An 18,982-nucleotide genomic window follows, 5' to 3' on the forward strand; every position below is an offset into this window, starting at 1 on the left:
CCTCACCCGGCTGCCTCCCAGGCATCACTGAGACCTGGGCAGCAGGAGACGGCTCCCTGTGCTGCCCGCCGGCCACTGCAGTCCCACCTATGCGGCGGGGCGCCCAGGGAGCCTCTGGGGCCACATACTTTTTTTTTTTTTTTTGCGGTATGCGGGCCTCTCACTGCTGTGGCCTCTCCCGTTGCGGAGCACAGGCTCCGGACGCGCAGGCCCAGCGGCCATGGCTCACGGGCCCAGCCGCTCCGCGGCATGTGGGATCTTCCCGGACCGGGGCATGAACCCGCGTCACCTGCATCGGCAGGCGGACTCTCAACCACTGCGCCACCAGGGAAGCCCTGGGGCCACATACTTGAGCGGAGGGGCTGGGGTGGGGGATTCACCGTGATGAAGGCAGAGTGTGTGCGTGTACAGGTGTGTGTACACGTGTGTGCCTGCACGTGTGCGTGTGCAGGTGTGTGTACATGTGTGTGCCTGTGCACGTGCAGGTGTGTGCACACGTGTGTGCCTGCACGTGTGCGTGTGCAGGTGTGTGTACATGTGTGTGCCCGCACGTGTGCGTGTGTGTCGATGGTGCTGGCAGGGGCTGGACACCAGTGGCTGGTTCAGGAAGTAGCCTCTGGAGCTTGAGTGGAAAGGGGGATGAGGGTTTGACTGACACAACTGATAGCAGATTTCCAAACGGCTCCAGAGGTCAGACAGGAGCCGCGTTTGCACCCCAAGACACCCCGGGAGTCCTGCTAGAGGCTTCTGTGTAGGTCAGCCCTGCATGGTGGGTGTGACTTCCCTCTTCTCCGGATGAGAAGACAGAGGCCTGACCGTGCACGCAGCTGGAGGGTGGCTGAAGGCGCCTGAGTCTACAGCCGGTTGAGGGCTGAGCTCAGAAGTGCATTAACCCGACGCGGATCGGCTTGGCAGGGGGGGTCCTCATCCCTTCCTGCCCCCTCTTGCGTCCCTGCGGCCCATGCCCCCACCGCCTCACCAGGACCCAGCCGAGGCCTGCCTCGCTGACCACCAGCCTCTGGGTTCGCCAAGCCCACGATGTGCCCCGCGGGTGACCTTCCTCACCCAAATCCCACTGCATCCCTCTGGGAGCCGAGCCCCCCTCTTCGCTCCCCGAGGCCCACGGCTGCAGGTCCAGCGCCCTTCCTGTGGCCAAGGCCTCTGGGCATCCTGTCCCCTCTCCAGCCCACCTGGCTATTCCTGCTGCCCCCTGACCTGAAGGGCCGTCAGGGCCTGTCCTGGGCTGAGCTCTGCCGCATCGGTGCCCCTTCTCCCAGCTTGTGAAACCGAAAATGACAATCATGTGGACCTTCATTTACCCTTGGGCTGACCCTGGGCCTGTCCACACCGCTCAGGGTGCCCTTCACACTGGGGGGGGAAAGGCTGGTTCTCTTCTCTGCCTCCCAAGAGAGGCCCCCGGAGGGTGGGGCTGCCTGGTGGGAAGGGGTTAAGTGGATCCTCACCAGAGTTGGGCTCAAATCCAGCCTTGGCACTTCTGAGCTGAGTGGCCCTGGGCAAGCGGTCCCCTCGCTCTGCGCTTCTGTAAGAACATCTGGAACGTGGGACGCAGCAGTGCCTTTGTCTCGGGGTTACTTTGAAGACTGAAATCAAGGAATACAGAGGACTCCAGGCTGGGGTTGGCACTGCGTGAGCACACGATAGATGCTGGGTGTCGTTATCGGAAAGAGCCCCAGGCCCAGGGGATGGGATGGGGGCACGTGGGCGATACGGAGGCGGGCGGCACAGAGGTGGCTCTCTGGGACAGATGTTCCTGGAGTGAGTGAGCGATGGATGGACCAATGCCATGGCAACTTGGCTGAAGTCACGTCAGAGGTCAGCTGACTTCAGAACCAGAGAGGAGTGGAACTCATGAGTCAGATGGAGCTCGGAAAAAAAATCACGGCCCCGATGGACGGGGCGGGGGCGGGGAGCTGAGTGGGGATGGGTAGAGAGTTCAGGAAATTAGTGCGTCCTGGGCCCATAGTGAGGACCCCAGGGTAGGAGGCAAGGAGTCTACACAGGGCGGGGACACAGCTGAGTGGGTTCCCTTCAAGGAATGTGGAGGAGTCCGGAGAAGGGTGGCCAGGCGGGGCCAATGGTTTGGGAATGACCGTGCAGAGCATGGTTGAAGGAGCACAGATGCTTGTCCGGGGAAGAGAAGATTCTGGAGGACAGAGCATGGCGCACTGGCATGTAGAGGTGGGACCCTCAAGAGGGGAGGAGGGGAGCCTTGGAGGAGACGGACGGAAACGGCAGGGGTGCCTGGCAGCCGGGTGGGTGAGAGTGTTACCGAAAGCGGGGTCTGGCTGCTCGCCGCTCAAAAGCCAAAAAAGGGCCAGGCCGGTGGAAAGGAGAGGTTGCTTTATTTCGGAGCAAGGGCTCCATGTCCTCCGAATCCCCCAAGGGCTGACTCCCACCCACCGCCCCCAACTGACAACCGGGGCTGAGAGCTTTTGTAGATGGAGGGAGGGGCTCCCTGCAGAAACAGCACAGTCAGCTCTGACGGCCACCTTGCAATTGGTCATGTGGTGGTCTGACCAGCGTCATCCTGATTGATTTAAGCACAGCTAGTCTTCAGTTCCGGGGTCAGTTCGTTCCCATTTCTTTGAGGCCAGTTCTGTCTGTTTGTGTTTTTGTCTTGGCTGCACTGCACGGCATGCGGGATCTTAGCTCCCCAAACAGGGATCGAACCTGTGCCCCCTGTAGTGGCATCGCGGAGGCTTAACCACTGGACCGCCAGGGAGTTCCCTGAGGCCGGTTCTCAGAGTTATGACACCTTATGTCATAGCTACAGTCTGTCATCGTGTAGTTGACTTCTTCCACCGGGTGGGGGGGTACAGGGGTGGGGCGTACGACCTCACATACATCTGGCCACTGTTGGTCCATCCGCTGAGGCAGAAGCGGGGAGCCTGGCTGAGAGGCTGCTGCCCTTACGGGGGCGGGGGTGGGGGGCTGAGGGGATCTGGGACTAGGGTGGCCTTGTGGGTGGGAGTGCCGGATTCTAGATCCCTGTGGAGGCGGGGTTGGAGGTGGGCAGTGAGACGGAGAAGTCCAGGATGTGCCCAGCCACTCCTCTGTCCAATCCTGGCCGCCCTTGGCGCTCACTTGGAACGCGCCATGGCTGAAAGCTCAGACACCTGCTCTACCGTCAAGCGTCTCTTCCTCTCCAGCCTCATGAGGCTCCCAGCCCTGCAGCTGCCCGCCTCCTGGGTCCCCTTCCTGTGCCCCATGCTGGTCTGAACCTCCCTCACCGACACCCTCACTTCTGCTCTCACTCCTCCAGTCAGGCCCCCCCAACAGGTGGCTGGGTGCTGCCGTGGAAGCCTCCCCACATGGTGACGCAGGTGGGATCGCGGCATCTCCAAGCTCAGGGGCACTGTGCCAGCTTCCGGCCCCAGTAGGAATCCATTATTTTGCCTCTAGCGGGTGGGTTGTCTCTTACCCCTGGGTTTCTGCTGCCATGGAGTGCTGGGTCCCACTCATCCTTCTGCAGGTGCCTCGGTCTTAGAGAGACCACTGATGGGGAGGTCCCTGCAGCTGAACCAGGGACAGACCTGGCCTCTGCCCTCTGCTGCCCCTGGGACCAGGGCAGGTTTATTCTTCTTCCTCCGCTGCAACCCTGATCCTCAGTAACCACTGGTCAATTGCAACTCACTCCCGTCTCTCGAGCTCCAATCTGTGCCTGTGTCAGCGCCCTGCGGAGTGCTTTGGCTTTTTCCACACATCACAGGAAACAGGCTCAGAATGGGCAAGACACCGGTCCAGGGGCCACACAGCTACAGAGCAGAGTGGCAGAGGTGCAGAGGTGGGCTATGTGGATGGAGGGGGAGGGGGGGGTGGCCGGGAGTGTGGCAGGCAGGGCGGAGCTGCAGAGCAGAAAACCAAGGGACAGGAAGCCTGGGTCCAGGTCTGACCTGCATTTGTTGGGGGTGGAGGCCGGGATGGGGGGTGGGGGGGCGGGGACCGGATGTGGGTAGGGCCTCATTGTGTGGGTGAAGAAGTAGGGGTGGACCAGGGACTTCCCAGCAGCGTGTGGTGAGAAGGCAGGCCGGAGAGGGGCTGGACCTCCTTTGCTCACCTCCTAGAGAGGCCAGGTAGAGGGCGAGGTCAAGAACAAGGACGTTAGAGCTAGCTGCTGGGTTGGACTCCCTGCTCTGACCAGCTGTGTGCCCTTGGGTGGGTGACCTAACCTCTCTGTGCACGGCTCCACGTCGGTCAGTGAAATGAGCTGCGTGGTGCACTGCCCTGCGGGGACATGGCGCGGCTCAGCCGTGCTCCAGTGTTTTTTTGTTTGGTTTGGCCGCGTGAGTTCCTCCACCAGGAAGCTGGGCGTGGCAGTGGTAGGGTGAGGGGGCGTGGGGGCATGCGCCACTGGGTCCCCAACCCTTAGCTCGGCCGAGAGCCCCTCCCAGCAAAGGTCTGGAGCCTGGCAGCCCTGGGGGATTGGTCAGCCATTTCCTTCCAGAAGTACGTGAGGCCCACGTGGTTAGAGGGCCGCCACCCAGCTCCCTGCCCCACGTGGGTTCTAGACCAACCGTCAGATTCAAACAGAAACTGCTGGGCAACCCCACGGTGCTCCAGGCCGGGCCCAGGTGCCGGAGGGAGGCCGTCCCTGCCCCTGGCCTGGCTGCGGGACCGGGACCGAGGTAAGAGGCAGCAGGGCTGGGGGATTCCTGGGGCCGCTCCCAGGCTCTGCGTCCCCCGCCTCCCCACGGGCCCCAGCCCAGGAGGGAGAGAGGGCGGCTTAATCGGGCACCTCCAGCTGTTTTCGTATTTCACAAGCGCACCCTGCCCCAGGGTGGGGAGGCTAAATTTGTCTCTCACCATCAGTGCGGGGCTTCCCCTGAGCAGGCAGAGGGGGAGCAGGGAGCCCCCCCCCCCCACCAAGGGTGACGTTGGCCTCGGCCGTGCCCTCCTCCCAGGCCCCGCAGGCCCAGTCTCTCCGCAGGAGACCCAGGTGCCGCCCTGGCCGAGGGTCCTGTCCTAACCCCACCCCAGCCCCTGCAGGGCCAGCGAGGACAGAGGCTGCGCAGGCTTCCATGGCCACGTGGCCGGGCGCGGGCGGGAGGGGCAGGTGAAGATGCCACTGTCCTTTGCTCTCTGAGGGTGACACGCTCCTGGCCACCATTCCAGGGGGGACTCCTGCCCCAGCCCCACCGGGCGAGGGCCTCCCGTTCCCGGGGTTGGCTGAGGTCACAGAGGCCCCTCAGCTCCAAGGGCCCAGGAGGCTGGGCGCCGGGTGTCCTGCTGGAATTCGGCTGGGCCGCCGCCCGGGGACAGCGCCATGTCACAGCAGGGCCTCCTGCCTCCTGTGACCCTGTGTGATGGCCGCCTGACCCCTCTGCCCAGGTAGGGGGACTTCTGGACGCTGGGACGTTCTGCTGTCCCCTCAAGACAAGGCCACAGGGGATGGGAAGGGTCCCTCCTGAGATGGTGTAGGTTTATCTGCCCCTTGGATTTCAATCCGCCATTGTTTACTGAAATAACCGGGGACGGACCCACCGGAATAACCAGTATGTGACTGAGGACCATCAAGATGGATTGTTTCGGGGTGGGTGGCAGGGTGGAGTTCTTCGGGTCTTTCCCCACTAAACTGAATGGGGCCGCACGCCCTCCCCCAAAGCTGGCATCCAGATGGCCGTGGAGGAGGGGCGTGTGCCCCAAGCTGTCCTTCTCTGCACGCGGGCCAGGCGTCCACTCTGGACCAGGGCTCTTGCAGGGGGGTGGGGGCCTCCCTCTGTGGATGGGGTGTCCCTTCTGGGAGGATCACAAGGACCCCAGTTTACGGAAGCTGGTTTCGGGGCCCTGGGCAGGGGTGGGCCCAGGGGACAGGGAAACCAGAGTCCTCAAAGTCCTGCCCAACCAATGGGGCTGCCCGTGGGGGCCACGTAGCTGAAGGGCTGTCTGTGCTCTGCCACCTGCCAGGTGATGGGGGGGCAAGATAAGGGGCGTCCTGACCTGGAGTCGGGGAGGACAGTGGCTTCCTGGAGGAAGCCTGGCCTGGCAGGACAAGGATGGGGTGGGGAGTGGACGGTGGACCAAAGCTGAGCGTGGAGGCCGCCCTGGCTGGGGTGCGTGGGGACAGGGCCGGGGGCAGAAGGGGACCTGTGGGAACAGGGCCCGGAGCCCACGGCAGGCTGTAGCTCTCGCCGGGATTTGTGGAGGACGAGGTCAGAGGGTCGAGCAGAGCCGGCCAAGGAACAGCTGCTGCCCCCCGGGGCCTCCAGCTCCCACCAGCCTGGGGCAGAAGGTCTGCACTCGCTTGTGGGGCAAGGTCTCCAGCTGTCTGGGCTGCGGCTCGAGTCCCAGCCGGGACCCTTGGTAGCTTGGGCCTCTGAGCGCCTGCCCCGGGGTGGCGGTTCCTGCCCGACAGGGCAGTGTGGGGGCCTGGGGCCCCGGCAGCAGCTGGCCCGCTTCTCCCCTGCGGCACCGGACCTCTGGGCTGGAACCTCTGCCGTGGTGCGCTGCAGGATGTGGGACTGCATCCCCTCCCTGGGGGGCTCTCAGAGACCTCGGGGCATCCCCGAGCCACCCAAAGTCAGTGGGGTGTGGGGCTGTGTCTCCACTCCAGCTTGAGTTGAGTGTGTGGGCCACACAGCCCCTGCCCCGCCTCTCCAGGGTCAAAAATTTTTGCTGGAAATTCCTTGAGGTGAACTGGTGTTGGTGGCCCCAGCCCACGGGGAGCTGGGGCAGGTCGGAGGTGCCTGAGCCCCGGCCCAGCTGCTGTGAGAAGGGGCCACACGTTGCCCTTCTCGGGCTGCCTCTGACTCGGCAGTTCCCTGTGGGCTGGGGCTCAGGGATTCCTTGAGTCCAGCCCCCACCAGCACCGTACCCCACCTTCTCACACCCACGTCTCCCTTGGAGACCGGCCCTGACCAGGACTGGACCCCTCCTGGTGCAACAGGCTGCATTTTTTTTCCCAGAGCAACTTCATGGAAAAGCAAAGCTGTCCACCGTGCATGTGCACTTCGTGGCATCATTAATGCCACCTGAAGAGGTGTCATCGAAAGTCAGTCTCCCCTCACACACGCGATTTTTTAAATGATTCGCGTCGTTTGCAAAAGCAGTTTCCACCGTGAGCACATTTCCAAATTTGAAGTGCATGTCGGGGAAACTGGATTTAATTTGCAGGAAGTGATTTTAGAATTGCTTTCTTTTTCTCACCTCTGCAAACCTTGGCCACCTTGGCCGAAATGCTGCTAGTGAGTAAAGGGAATATACTGTCCCTGCCCTAGGGGAGAGAGGGCTGGGCCCATGGAGCTCTGGGGGAGGTTCCAGTTGCGGGGGGCAGCCTGAGGCCGGACATCAGTTGTGCTGCTTCCTCACGCCCAGCTCCGGCCCAGGCGGGTGCTCCCTGGCGCCTGCCGGAACCAGGTCTGCGGCTCTGTCACTCGTAGCCCAGTGCAGCCTGCTCTGCAGAGTTTTCCAGGGAAGTTGGAGGTATGGGCGCTGCATGGCTTCCTGGGTCAAGTCCTCCAGGCCCTCTGGGCAGGGCAGGTTTCTGGACCCGTTTTGCCGATGGAGAACCTGTGTGGGAGTCACCGTCAGAGGCTGGTGCCGTCCTCGGGTGGACACAGCCAAAGGGGCCCCTCAGTGGGTGAGGTGAACCTGTGTGTTGCTCTCCCCGCCCCGCGGCGGGCGGGGAGGTCTGTCCTAGAGTCACTGTGAGTCCTGGGGTGTTGGCTAAAAGCAGACACAGAGTCCTGGGTCTGAGGGTGTACTGGGGGCAGAGGCAGCAGGATCTGCTGAAGGCAGTGGAGTTTGGTGACCCGGGACCACCCCTTGCATCAGTAAGGCTGAGCAGTCTCCGTCTTCAGTCCTGGTGGTGAGGGCTGGTGGGGTGGGTGTAGGACAGCCCCCCCTCCACCGCTTCCCCAGAGGGCCGGGCACCTGCAGGTCTGTCACCGAGCCAGAGCCGGCCTGTGTGGTGCAGGCGCCTCTGACCCCGGCAGCTTGGGGTGAAGCAGGGGGTGGGGTGAAAATGCTGGTTGTGTCCCCCAGAGTGCGGGCCTCTGTCCCCCCTCCCGGCTGTTCTGTGGGGAGGGAGGTGTGGGAGCCAGGGGAGGGAGGGGGCCTCGGGGAGATTCCCAGTGCTGACTTGCCTCCCCAGATGCTGGGTGGCAGGGGCTGCTGAGAACTGGGGCTGGGCTTTCGGAGAAACTGTCTTTAACTTCCATGCAGCTTTATTGAGGTGAAATTCACGTAACATAAAGCTAACCCCTTTACAGCAAACCCTCCAGTGGTGTTTAGCTCATTCACAGTGTCGGGCAACCATCGCCCCTGTCTTACTCCAGCAGTCTCCCCCCATGCCCTGCCCCCAGCCCCTGCAACCGCCAGTCTGCCTTTCGCCTCTGTGGACTCAGCTGTTCCGGACGTCTCATAAATGGACTCGTATAGCACGTGGCTCTTTCACTCAGCATGATGTTCCGAGGTTCATAGTGACATGGCCGGTGTGCGCGATCATTGCTTTTCATGATGGAGTAATATTCCAGCGTGTGGACCGACCAGGCTTTGTTTATTTGTTCATCCGTTGATGCACCTTCGGGCCGTTTCCACCTTTCCACTGTTGCGAATGGTGCTGCCGTGACCAGGGACAGGATCTTGCCGTCCACTTGCTGTGTGATGTTAGTCAAGGCGTTGTCTGTCTCTGGGCTTAGATGGTCCATTAGCAAAATGAAGGGGGTGGGACCAAATGGCCTGGGCCAGTTGAGCCTCGTGTTGGTACACCCTGCCCACACCAAGAGGCCCCTCTGACTAATCTCTGCTCATCCAAAAAGGACCAGCCTTGGAGAGTGGGTGAGGGTGCGTTTCCGCCCAGCTTCGGCACAGTGACCTGCTCCGGCCGGCATGTTCTGCTTCCTACCAAGTCCACCCCGTTCTGCGTTACCACATGGCCAGCTCCGCGCCTTACTCAGCTCTGCTGGGTTTTGGATAGCTCAGCCCAGGATAGGAGTGATCTCCCCAGCACAGGAGGCATGCAAGTGAGCGCTGACCCGCCTCTTGTTAAAATCCTGTGGATTGTGTGCTGAGGGTTTGAGGTGAAGGGGGGAGGAGGCATGACTACGTTAATTTCCAATTCTGAGAAAACCACTTGGTTGTCCCTGCACTTACAGCTATGCTGTGTGACCTCGGCATGTCACATAACCTCTCTGAGCCCTGGTCTCCTGAGAGTGGGTGGAGTGGCCTCCGAGCCTGCTGGAGAGTTGGTCTGTGGCCAGCACTTTCCAAGCTCTTTGTCCCGGCCATCCTCGCTCGGCCCCGCCCGGCCCCTCCCAGCTCGTGCCGCTGCTCCAGGGACGGTGGCCTGGCACGTGGCAGCCCCGGGAACAGGCCACCGGCCTCTCTCGGGGCCCACCGCCTGGGAACAGACGAAGTCTGTCCGAAAGGTTGCAGGCCGCACCCTCCCTCCCCCGACGGCCGTGGGCAGGTCTGGGCCTGCCCGCTTGGGCCCGGGCCTGCCCGCTTGGGCCCTGCCAGGCGGTGGCCAAGCTGATTCCCGTGGCCCCTTGCCAAGAGCCTGGAGGCTGGCCCAGGGGAGACATCACCTTGGCCTGGGTGGGGGCAGTGGGCAGGGTGGGCTCTGGTTTCCCTGCCCCTCCCCCCTACCGTAGGCTAAGGGTTCAAGATGTGCCCGGTGTGGTCACCGCCACCTCCTCCTGGGTGGCTGTTTCGGGTGGGCATGGAGGCCCTCAGGAGGGGTGACAGTGGGGACAAAGGCCAGCGGGCACTGAGTCAGGATGCCCCAAGCCCTGGGCATCTCCTTGAAGGGGGGCCACTCGTGCAGTGACCCCTCCAGTGACAGAAGCTTCTCGGCCTCGGCCTTGGCGGCTGCCTCGTGGGGTTGACGCTGCTTTTGTGTCCAGGCCGTACGCAAGGATCCCACATCAGAGGTGAAAGGCCGCCCAGCCTGCAGCAATCGGGCACAGCCAGGCTCGTACCAGGGCCTCAGCTCCAGCCTCCGGTGCGCCCTGCACACGCCCTTCCCGGGGGCACCTGGGATCTAAGCTGTCGCCAGCTGCTGGGGCCTCAGGAGCCCCCAAACCTGGCTTGAGCCACCCCCCAGGCCAAACCTAGAGATACAGTTCGTAATAATAATGACCACGCGTGTTCCAGTGTAATTATGACCCGGGCACAGCAGAGACTTTATTTTTTTCTTTTGTTTTAGTTTTTAATTTATTTTTTATTGAAGTGTAGTTGAACTGCAAAGTAGTGTTAATTTCTGCTGTACAGCAAAGTGACTCAGTTACGCACACGTATGCATTCTTTTTCATATTCTTTTCCATTACAGTTTATCACAGGATATTGAGTATAATTCCCTGTGCTGTACAGTAGGACCTTGTTGTTCCCCTGTTTATACATACTAGTTTGTAGCTGCTCACTCTAAACTCCCACTCCATCCCTCCCCCAGCCCCCTCCCCCTGGGCAACCACAAGTCTGTTCTCTGTGTGAGTTTGTTTTGGTTTCGTATATAAGTTCATTTGTGTCATTTTTTTTTAGAGTCCACATGTAAGTGATTTCATATGGTATTTGTCTTTCTCTTTCTGACTTATCTAGTAGAGACTTGAAATTCGTGCTCCCAAGGGGCCCTGCAGCAGCCCCATGAGGGGATGCTGCTGTCACCCCCATTTCACGGGTGGCGGCTTTGAGAAGCTCCTGCTGCCCAGGCCCCCAGCCGGGTCTGAAGCCAGGCTGCCCACCCCCAGGCCTCAGTTCCCACCCCCAGAGAGGGCAGGATGAAGGGAGGGGCTGGGTGAAGGGCGTGTGCCTGGTTAGCACGCCAGGGTGTCCTCAGGTGGTCCTTGTCGGCCCCGCCTACCACCTGTGCCCGAGGATGCTGGTTGAGGAGCGCAGAGGATGCCCTCCCAACCCGCACTCTTGTCCTTTCCTCCTGGCAGAGCGAGCTACCCTCGGCCGGGAGTGGGAAGATGTCGCAGTCCACCGCCACCGACGAGGGGGCCACGTTCCAGCACCTCTGGAGCTCTCTGTGAGTACCTCGTCTGAGCCCGCTGGACTCGGGGGCTGCGATGGACTCGGGGGCTGGACAGGGAGCTGCTGCCTTGGGCTTTCTCCTGGGGACGCAGGGTCCAATGTCTGGGCTTCTTCCTCTGACCAGCCCTCCAGAGGGGTTGGGTCCAGGGGACAAAGCCTGTGTGTGGCCACGCCAGCCTGGCACTCACACCAGCCCTGGAGAGGCTGGTAGGGTAAGGGGGCCGGAGGCTGCAGGGGCTGAGGGTCAGGGAAGGAGTGGAGGAGACAAGGGGCTGAAGGAATCCGTGGAGGTGGGAGAGGGAGGCCCCCCCCCCGGGAGCTGCGGGCTGGCGTTGAGCTCCAGGCCTGGGCCATCTGGGCTGATGGCTGTGCTCTCTGTTCTGTTTCCCTCTTCTGTCTAGGGAGCCGGACAGCACCTACTTCGACCTTCCCCAGCCGGGCCAGGGGAATGATGAGGTGGTGGGCGGTGCGGAGGCCAGCATGGATGTCTTCCACCTGCAGGGCATGACCACTTCTGTCATGGTGAGTGGGCTGCCCTCTGCGGAGGACTCGGGGTAGGGGCAGTGAATGTGGACTGTCCTGTCCTGGGAGCCTGCAGAACCAGGAAACAGGCTCTCGGGTGTACGGCTTCCTCTCTGGGCTTGTCAGCACATTTCAGATGGCAAAGTGCAAGATGTATCAGCTCATGTAACTGTCAGTCCAGGTGTAGGAAGGCCTTCAGGCATGGCTGGATCCAGGTGTAGGAAGGCCTTCAGGCATGGCTGGTTCCAGGTGTATGAATGAATTCAGGCATGGCTGGATCCAGGTGTTCCAACAGCTGCCTCTCTGTCTCTTGCTCTGCTTCCCCCGTGGTGGCTTTGTTCTTAGGCAGCGTCTCCTCTCATGGTAGGCTCCATCATCATCCCCCTCCCTGTGGGGAAGGACCCCTCTTTGCCCAGAGTCCAGCATGCCTACCTCTGAATGCCTATCGCTGAGCCATCCCTGTGCCTCTGATGGCCTGGGTCCCCTGAGACAGGGTCAGGATGGAGTGGAGTGGTGTGGGCTCTGCCCACCAACCGCACTGACTTATGGGGAAGAGCGCCCCGAAGGAAGCTTGCGCTGCTGTTTCCAGAGGAGGGAGGCTGGGTGGGGGATGCAGGGGCACCTGAGGCCCTGACAGCCGCCAGCCCTGCGGCGTCTCAGGCCTCGCCACGCTGGAGGAGGGTTGTGATAACCGGGTGGTGGCCACACTCCTGTCTCTCTCCCTGGCCGCCCACTGCCAGGCACTGGTGGGCCAGGAGGTGGGGGGCAGGAGAGACACAAGAGGGTGTATAAGGACCCCTGGCCCCGGGGAGGCCCAGCGACGCCTGCCATCCCCAGCGCCCCCTGTGGTCACCTCCTTGGGACAGCCTCTGCGGGACCCGGGGCTGCTCCGTCCTGCCCACAGCCTTGCTGTGCAGCTCCCTCAGACGGGGACTTGTTGTGGGACTTTGGCTAAGTGCGTGAGGGAAGCACCTGGATCTGCCGCTTGCAGCTCCCCAGATGGGGGCCCCCTGGATGGCGGCTCACTGGATGGCCGCTGGCCCCCAAAGCCCAGCACAGTGGCCTTGGGGCACCACACCAGGCCAGGGCCAGGGTGCAGGAGGGAGACGGAGCTGGGAACTCTGGAGGCGGGCGGGCGCTCAGAGTCTGGGCCCCTCTCCCTAAAGCCCCCTTCCAGATCGGAGCCCTCACCCCAACACACACCCGTCCAAGGCATCTGGTGAACAGTGGAGACCATGGGGGCTCCGGTCGTGGGAACGAGTCAGGGTATAGGGGGTGGGGGATGAGGAAGGGTCCCTATGTCCTACGTCAGTGTCCGTCTCGGATGCTGGGCTGGCCCAGGGCCCGCTGGCCCGCATGGGGCAAGGAGAAGGCACCTGCTCGGGCAGTCGCAACTGGGGCAGGTGGGGGTCTGGGGGGCAGTGAGCTCCCTGTGACATCCTTGCTTCTGAGGATCCTCTCAGAGTGGCCCTGAGGAATCTGCCTGCCCAGCCCAGGCCTCCTGCCTCTGCTCAGGACACCATCAGAGCAGAAACATCTGCCTGTTATAGTCCCATTTTACAGGTGAGGAAGCCGAGGCAGACGCTGGGCCTGGGCGGGGCCAGGTAGTGCTGCCCTGTCCCTTTGGACCATTTCCTGTCTGCCAACATCTCCCCAGGGGCCAAGGGTCCTGACCTTTCACGGTCCCAGTCGCCCCTCCTGGACATCAGCGTCCTGGTGCCACTGTCGTGGGTGGGTCTCAACCTGTCAATAGTGATGCTCTGGGCTAGGATGCCTGGGGTGTTCACCTGAGCCCTGCTACCTGCACTGCGGGGTGGGATGGCGGGGGAGAGAAAGAGAGAGAGAGAGAGGAGACCCAGGGCTCTGCCTTTATTGGGGCTGAGGATGGGGTGCCTAGGGTTTGGGGGGTTGATTCATTATTGGTGAATTTAAAACATAACAGTGGAATTAAACTGTGAAAGGGAGAAGTGGGGTCACTCCAAGGTCCATTATCTGGTCACCCAGGGCTTTCTGAACGGGAGCCTTCGGGGATGAGGCAGCGGGGCTCTTGACCTATAGTTGTATAGCTGTCGAGGTGCATGTCTTCTAAGTGGGTGCCTCACCCATCCACAGCCTAATGTCAGGCACTTACTTTACAATCAAAAAGCAAATTGTCAGGCAGGGCTTCCCTGGTGGCGCAGTGGTTGAGAGCCCGCCTGCCGATGCAGGGGACGCGGGTTCGTGCCCCGGTCCGGGAGGATCCCACATGCCGCGGGGCGGCTGGGCCCGTGAGCCATGGCCGCTGAGCCTGCGCGTCTGGAGCCTGGGAGAGGCCACAACAGTGAGAGGCCCGCGTACCGCAAAAAAAAAAAAAAAAAAGCAAATTGTCAGACACTCACCCTACATCCACTCTGGGGAGGGACAGGAGCTGCCCCCAGGCTCCAGGGAGGGAGGGCCTCTGAATGCGGTCTCCTAAGAGGCCTGTCTTGTAGTTGCAGAAGCCTCCACCTCCCCTCCTCCCAGCTGCCCAGCTCACCCCCTGGAGGGCAGTAGGCCCAGGAGACCCCAACGACCCAGTGTCAGGAGCGGACCAGCTCTGGGCTCCTGTGGGGTGGGACGCCCCCCCTCCAGGGAGGATGTCTGATGCTGAGAAGGTCTGGGCCAGGGAGGGCAGGACACCCCTCTCACCAGCCGTGGGGTAACCAGGATGGGGCCTCTCACCTCTGCCAACAAGAGGGCCGAGTCTCTCAGCTAGTGCCACGCCTCTTAGTAAAAGTCCTGCAGGTTCCCAGAGGTGGGGGTGCCCAGAACCACGCTGGCCCTGGCTGGGGGCAGGGGTAGGTGTGGGGAGCCAGGCCCCCTCCGAACGCCGCATCCTGACCCCTGCCTGACATCGTGTAGCCCAGCCCTCACCCTCATGTAGCCCAGCGCAGCCCAGAGGGAAAGGCGAGGCTCAGAGACACAGCTGGACAGCTGGGCAGCTGGCTGCAGAGCCCACTGCCTAGCTGCCTTGCAGAAGGGCCTCTGCCTGATGCGTCCAGAGGCCTGGAGCAGGGGCCCACGGAGTCCAGGGTGCAGGCAGGAAGCCCCGCAGAGTTGAACTGGGTGCTGTTGTCTTAAAGTCCAGACTGGAGGCTGAGAAGACCTGACCTTCTGGCCAGAAAACAGCCCTGGCAGACGCTGTGCTGCTGAGGGTGACCTGGTGATGCTGGGGTGCGGGTGGGGACTCCTGAGTGCCTCAGCCCCACCCCCGTGGCTCCATCCCCACCCACCAGCAGGTCCCTCGTCAGGGAAAGCCTGGGGCTCAGCGGGGAGGGAGGTAGCCCCTCCTCCAGGCTGGTAACAGGTCAAGTGCTCCCCAGGCCAGGCTCCAGGTCAAGAAAGCAGCAGCTGTAGAGTCAAAAGTTCGCACTCGCCACCCGCCCTGTAGTCACGATTCAGGCCCATGTGAACGCGTGCGTGCACTCGTGCACACACACGCACACACACACGGGCCCCCATGCCGCTCCCTCTGGCCGCTGTCCTCTGAGATGAAGGGTGCCCGTACCCCAGCCCCGGGCTCTGGGGCCACCCCCCCAGCCGGGTCGTGGGGCTCATCCAGGAAAAGGCTGAGGCCGAGGCAGGCACAGCCGTCGCATCAGGGGACACTGGTCCTTGCGGGTGGCACACACTGTGGTCTGGGGGCCTTGGGTCTCCACCCTGCTCGGTTGCCGTGGTGACCAAGCAGATTACTTCCTGCCGGACCTGCAGGTTCCTGAGCAGCACCCCGGCCCTGTCAGGAAACAGGCCGTTGCGGACCCCCGGGACGCCCTTAACTGCTGCTTCAGTGGCCGGTGGGAACAGGCGGAGTGGGAGGGGCCTCGCCCGAGGAGCCAGTCTGTCCCGGGTTCGAGTCCCCATGTCTCTGAGCCTCGGTGCCCTCACTTGGGGACCTGGGGTGACAGGCCGTATGGGGTCCCAGCAGAGGCTCCGCCAGCCCTGTGGGGCCTCGGGCCACCCTCCTCCCATGCTGGGCAGCTGAGGAAGCCGAGTCGGGCAGTTAAAGGAGAAGGAGAAGGGCCCCTATGGGAGCACTTGGCCCCTCGGCCTTGGAGGAGTCCCAGAGCACAGGTTCTTGGTGGGGACGCTGAGCTCCCTGAGGTCGTTGCAGCCAGGGTCCACCGCACCACAGGGCCGAGATGGTGCAAAGGGCGTCGGGGGCTCGGAGGTCAGATCCCACCCCTGCCTCTTCTTTGCTTGGAGAGTTATTTGACCCTCTGGGCCTCAGTTTTCTTGTCTGTAGAATGGGCCAGTGAGGATCTAAGCCAAGGTTGCGAGGAAGATTGATGGTGCCTGACCTGTAGGAACGCATGACAAACACTAGACGTGATGCTGAGACCGGGGACAAGGGCTGAGTTTAAGAGAGCTGTTCCCCCTGGAACCCAGAACAGTGGAGCCAGGGAGGGCCCGGGAGCAGCTGCTTCCAGCCCCAGAGCCCGCTGTGCCCGGGAAGGACCCGGCGCCCCAGGTCCACCTTGGGGCCCTTCGGTGGAGCTCCTGCCCTGTGTGGTGGCCTCCAGTTCTAGCTGTTCCTGTAGACCCCCGGCGGCTCACCCATGACAGGCACCTATAAAATAGGCCCCCACCTCCTTCAAGGGGAGAGAGGGGAACACCCGGCCTCCTGTGGGCTCGAAATGAGGGCTGCCCAGAGGACACGAGGTGGGAGGTGACTCCTGGGCCCCCAGCGGGTGTGGTGACAAGGGGAACCTTGTAGGGTCTCCCCTGGCCCTGGAGGCCCTCACAGTCTGAGAGGAGCATGGACAGGATGAAGCCCCCCATGGTGAGTGCTCATGGGGTCCCGAGCAGGCAGCGGCCGTATGCACCCCGTGCTGGGTCTGGGCCTGGGCTTTGGGCCATCCAGGCTTTCTGATTCTCAGTGTCCCTCAGGACAAAACGGGGGCAGGGGGACTTCCTTGCCGGTCCAGTGGTTAGGACTTGGTGCTTTCACCGCCGAGGGGCCTGGGTTCGATCCCTGATGGGGGCACTGGGATCCCGAAAGCCTCCAAAAAAATGGAAGGGGGCAGGGTTCTGGCCAGCTGTGACGGTGCACGAACGGTTGAGATGGAGGAAAGGGGAGCTCGGTTGAGGATGGGGCTGGTTGAGGTTGAGGCTGGCGGGCTCTCCTCCCTGACCATCCCTTCCCTGTCTCTCCCGCCCATCCTCCCGGAGTCTGAGCACCTCCTGCCACCCTGGCTGCCCATGCCTGCCCCCTCCCTGCATCCCTTCCCGCCTCTCCCGGCGCCTTTCTCCGGTGACAGCTGTTGTGGGCGCCTGGGCCGTAGAGGGGGCTGTGTCTGGGGGCTGATCCACCCTGGAGCCCTGCCGGCCCCTCCCCAGGTGCCCAGTGAGCTACGCAGGGGACAGACACCAGGGTTAGAACCTGCAGCCACTCGGGACCTTGAGACCCCAGCGGTCATGCAGGACAGGCCTTCCTGGCCTGGGGAGGGGGCGTTTCTCCCCAGGCCTGGGAGCAAGGAGGGCGCAGTCCGGTAGTACACTCCCTGGAGCAGGCATTGTCAGGGAACAGAGCCAGCCCCCAGAGGGATCTGGTGCGCTGAGGGAGGGCCTGCCGCCCCGAGGACGTAGGGCCGGAGCTCAGGGACGGTGAGCCCCGCCAGCTACCGGATCACAGAGCCACCTGCCTGTGGGTGTCCGCAGGTGGTGTGAGGAGTTTGACCTGGAGTTGACACATCACTGGTGCCCTTCTGGTGACTCACCCCTTCCTGCGCAGGTGGGCCGTGCAAGAAAATATCCCCCCTGCCCTGCTGCCGCGAGTCCTGCGGAAGTAGTCAGTGAGGTGGGGTCCCGGTAGGTTAAACTCAGAAGAGCAGGTGCCGCGGGCCCGGCGGGGTGACTTGGGAGGGCAGCGCTGGCAGCTGAGGACTAAGCCAGGAAGAGTTCCTGGGGACAGGGGCCCCGGCTCCCCCTTCCCTGTCCCAGGATGGCCAGGATTTTGGATAAATGCGCAGGAAGTGGGTGATGCTCTGGGGCAGGTGCCGGAGCTCCGGCACTTTGAGAGCTGGAAACGTGCTCTCGTCCACGCTGGGAATCCCAGTCTGGCCCAGGCTCACGCTGTGGGGACCGTGCTGGTTCTCAGGCCGCAGGTGCCCCCGCAGTGTGGGTGGGGCGTGGCACCTGGGCCTTCAGTGCTTCCAGCAGGGCTCAAGAGAGGAGGTCTTCCCGACCTGACCCTGCCTCCCTGTGGGCAGCCTCCAGTCTGGGCACACGTGTGGCCAGCCCCTCCTGGGCCCTGCCTTGTGCCCTGCAGGCCTGAGCCCGAGTGCAGACCGAGGCCAAGGCTGCCCTTCGGCCGCGCCAGCCGTCCAGGGTCCCGCGGAGCCCTGGCCGTCTTCTGCCCAAGGTCTTTGCCTGCCTGCTCGCTCCCCAGCTGCATTACTCAGCTGTGCTGCGTGACACGTCACCGCCAACAGAGGGGCTTAAAGCAGCACCTGTTTATTGTCTCACGGCTTCTGTGGGTCGGGAGTCCTGCGTGTCCCCACTGGGCCCCCTGCTCAGGGTCTCACCAGGCTGTACTCAAAGTATCAGTGAGGACTCTGCCATCTTGTCTGAGGCCGGGACCTCTTCCAGGCCCTGGCTGTTGGCAGAGCTCAGTTTCAGGTTCTCACTGGCCATTGGCCCAGGGCCACTGTTCTCGGCTTCTAGAGGCCGCCCGCCGCACCCTGCCACGCGGGCCCTCCACAGCCTGGCGGTTTGCTCCTGAGGCCATCAGGAGGAGGCTGCCCTGATTAGTCAGGCCCACCCAGACAGCGTCGCTTCTGATCAACTCGAATTTTACCCCATGCTGCGCAACGCCCTGTGCTTGAGCCCAGGCCCTCCCCCTCCTCTCCTACCTGCCTGTGTGTCCCTCCATCCAGCCACCTGCCAAGCCCCCCGGCCCTCTTGGGAGAAGCCCTGGCAACACCCACGGGAATCTCACTGACCGACAGTCTCCCCCCCTCCCCCCCTCCCCCACCCCACCCCGGCCTTCCCGCCTGCGGGCATCCTGTTAGGAAGGCTCTCGGCCGCTGCCTCTGGCCAGAACTTGCAGCCGGGGCCCCGCTGCAGACCCCCTTCCTGAACATCGGTCTGCCCCCCAAACCTTGATGTCTCATTGTGAGTGGGGGACACCTGTGCATTGGGAGTAACAGCGATGGCCACACGCAGTCACGGGGGCTCAGGCCGCATGTGCTGAGCTGTGTTTCTGGCTGCAGCCGCCGAGGCGCCCAGAGCCTGAGCCGGGGGCTCCCGGCCCAGCCCCTTGGGGGCAGCGCCTGGCTGCACGTCCCCTGCCTGGGATCCCCCTTTCCCTCAGCCAGAGGAGCTGGGGGGCTGGACACGTCACGGGCTCCTCGGGCTGGCCTCCCTCTGTGCAACCCCGCTGCTCCCAGCTCCCCGGGATGTGCCGAGGACAGGCCGGGAGAGAGACGGGGTCTACATGCCGTCTTCTCGGCAC

At 62.9% G+C, this 18,982-nt stretch overlaps 1 protein-coding gene across 1 annotated transcript in view; it reads left to right on the forward strand.

Annotated features, from left to right (window-relative positions):
• Positions 1–18,982, forward strand: part of TP73 (tumor protein p73) — a 70,220-nt gene that overhangs the window by 12,111 nt on the left and 39,127 nt on the right. Inside the window, exons 2-3 of the mRNA XM_079927288.1 lie at positions 10,896–10,984; positions 11,391–11,511. Coding sequence (XP_079783414.1) covers positions 10,926–10,984; positions 11,391–11,511 — 180 coding nt within the window. The 5' untranslated portion in view covers positions 10,896–10,925. The remainder of the gene's footprint in view (positions 1–10,895; positions 10,985–11,390; positions 11,512–18,982) is intronic.

The sequence above is a fragment of the Stenella coeruleoalba genome (assembly GCF_951394435.1).
Source record: "Stenella coeruleoalba genome assembly, chromosome: 1".
Lineage (NCBI taxonomy): Eukaryota > Metazoa > Chordata > Mammalia > Artiodactyla > Delphinidae > Stenella > Stenella coeruleoalba.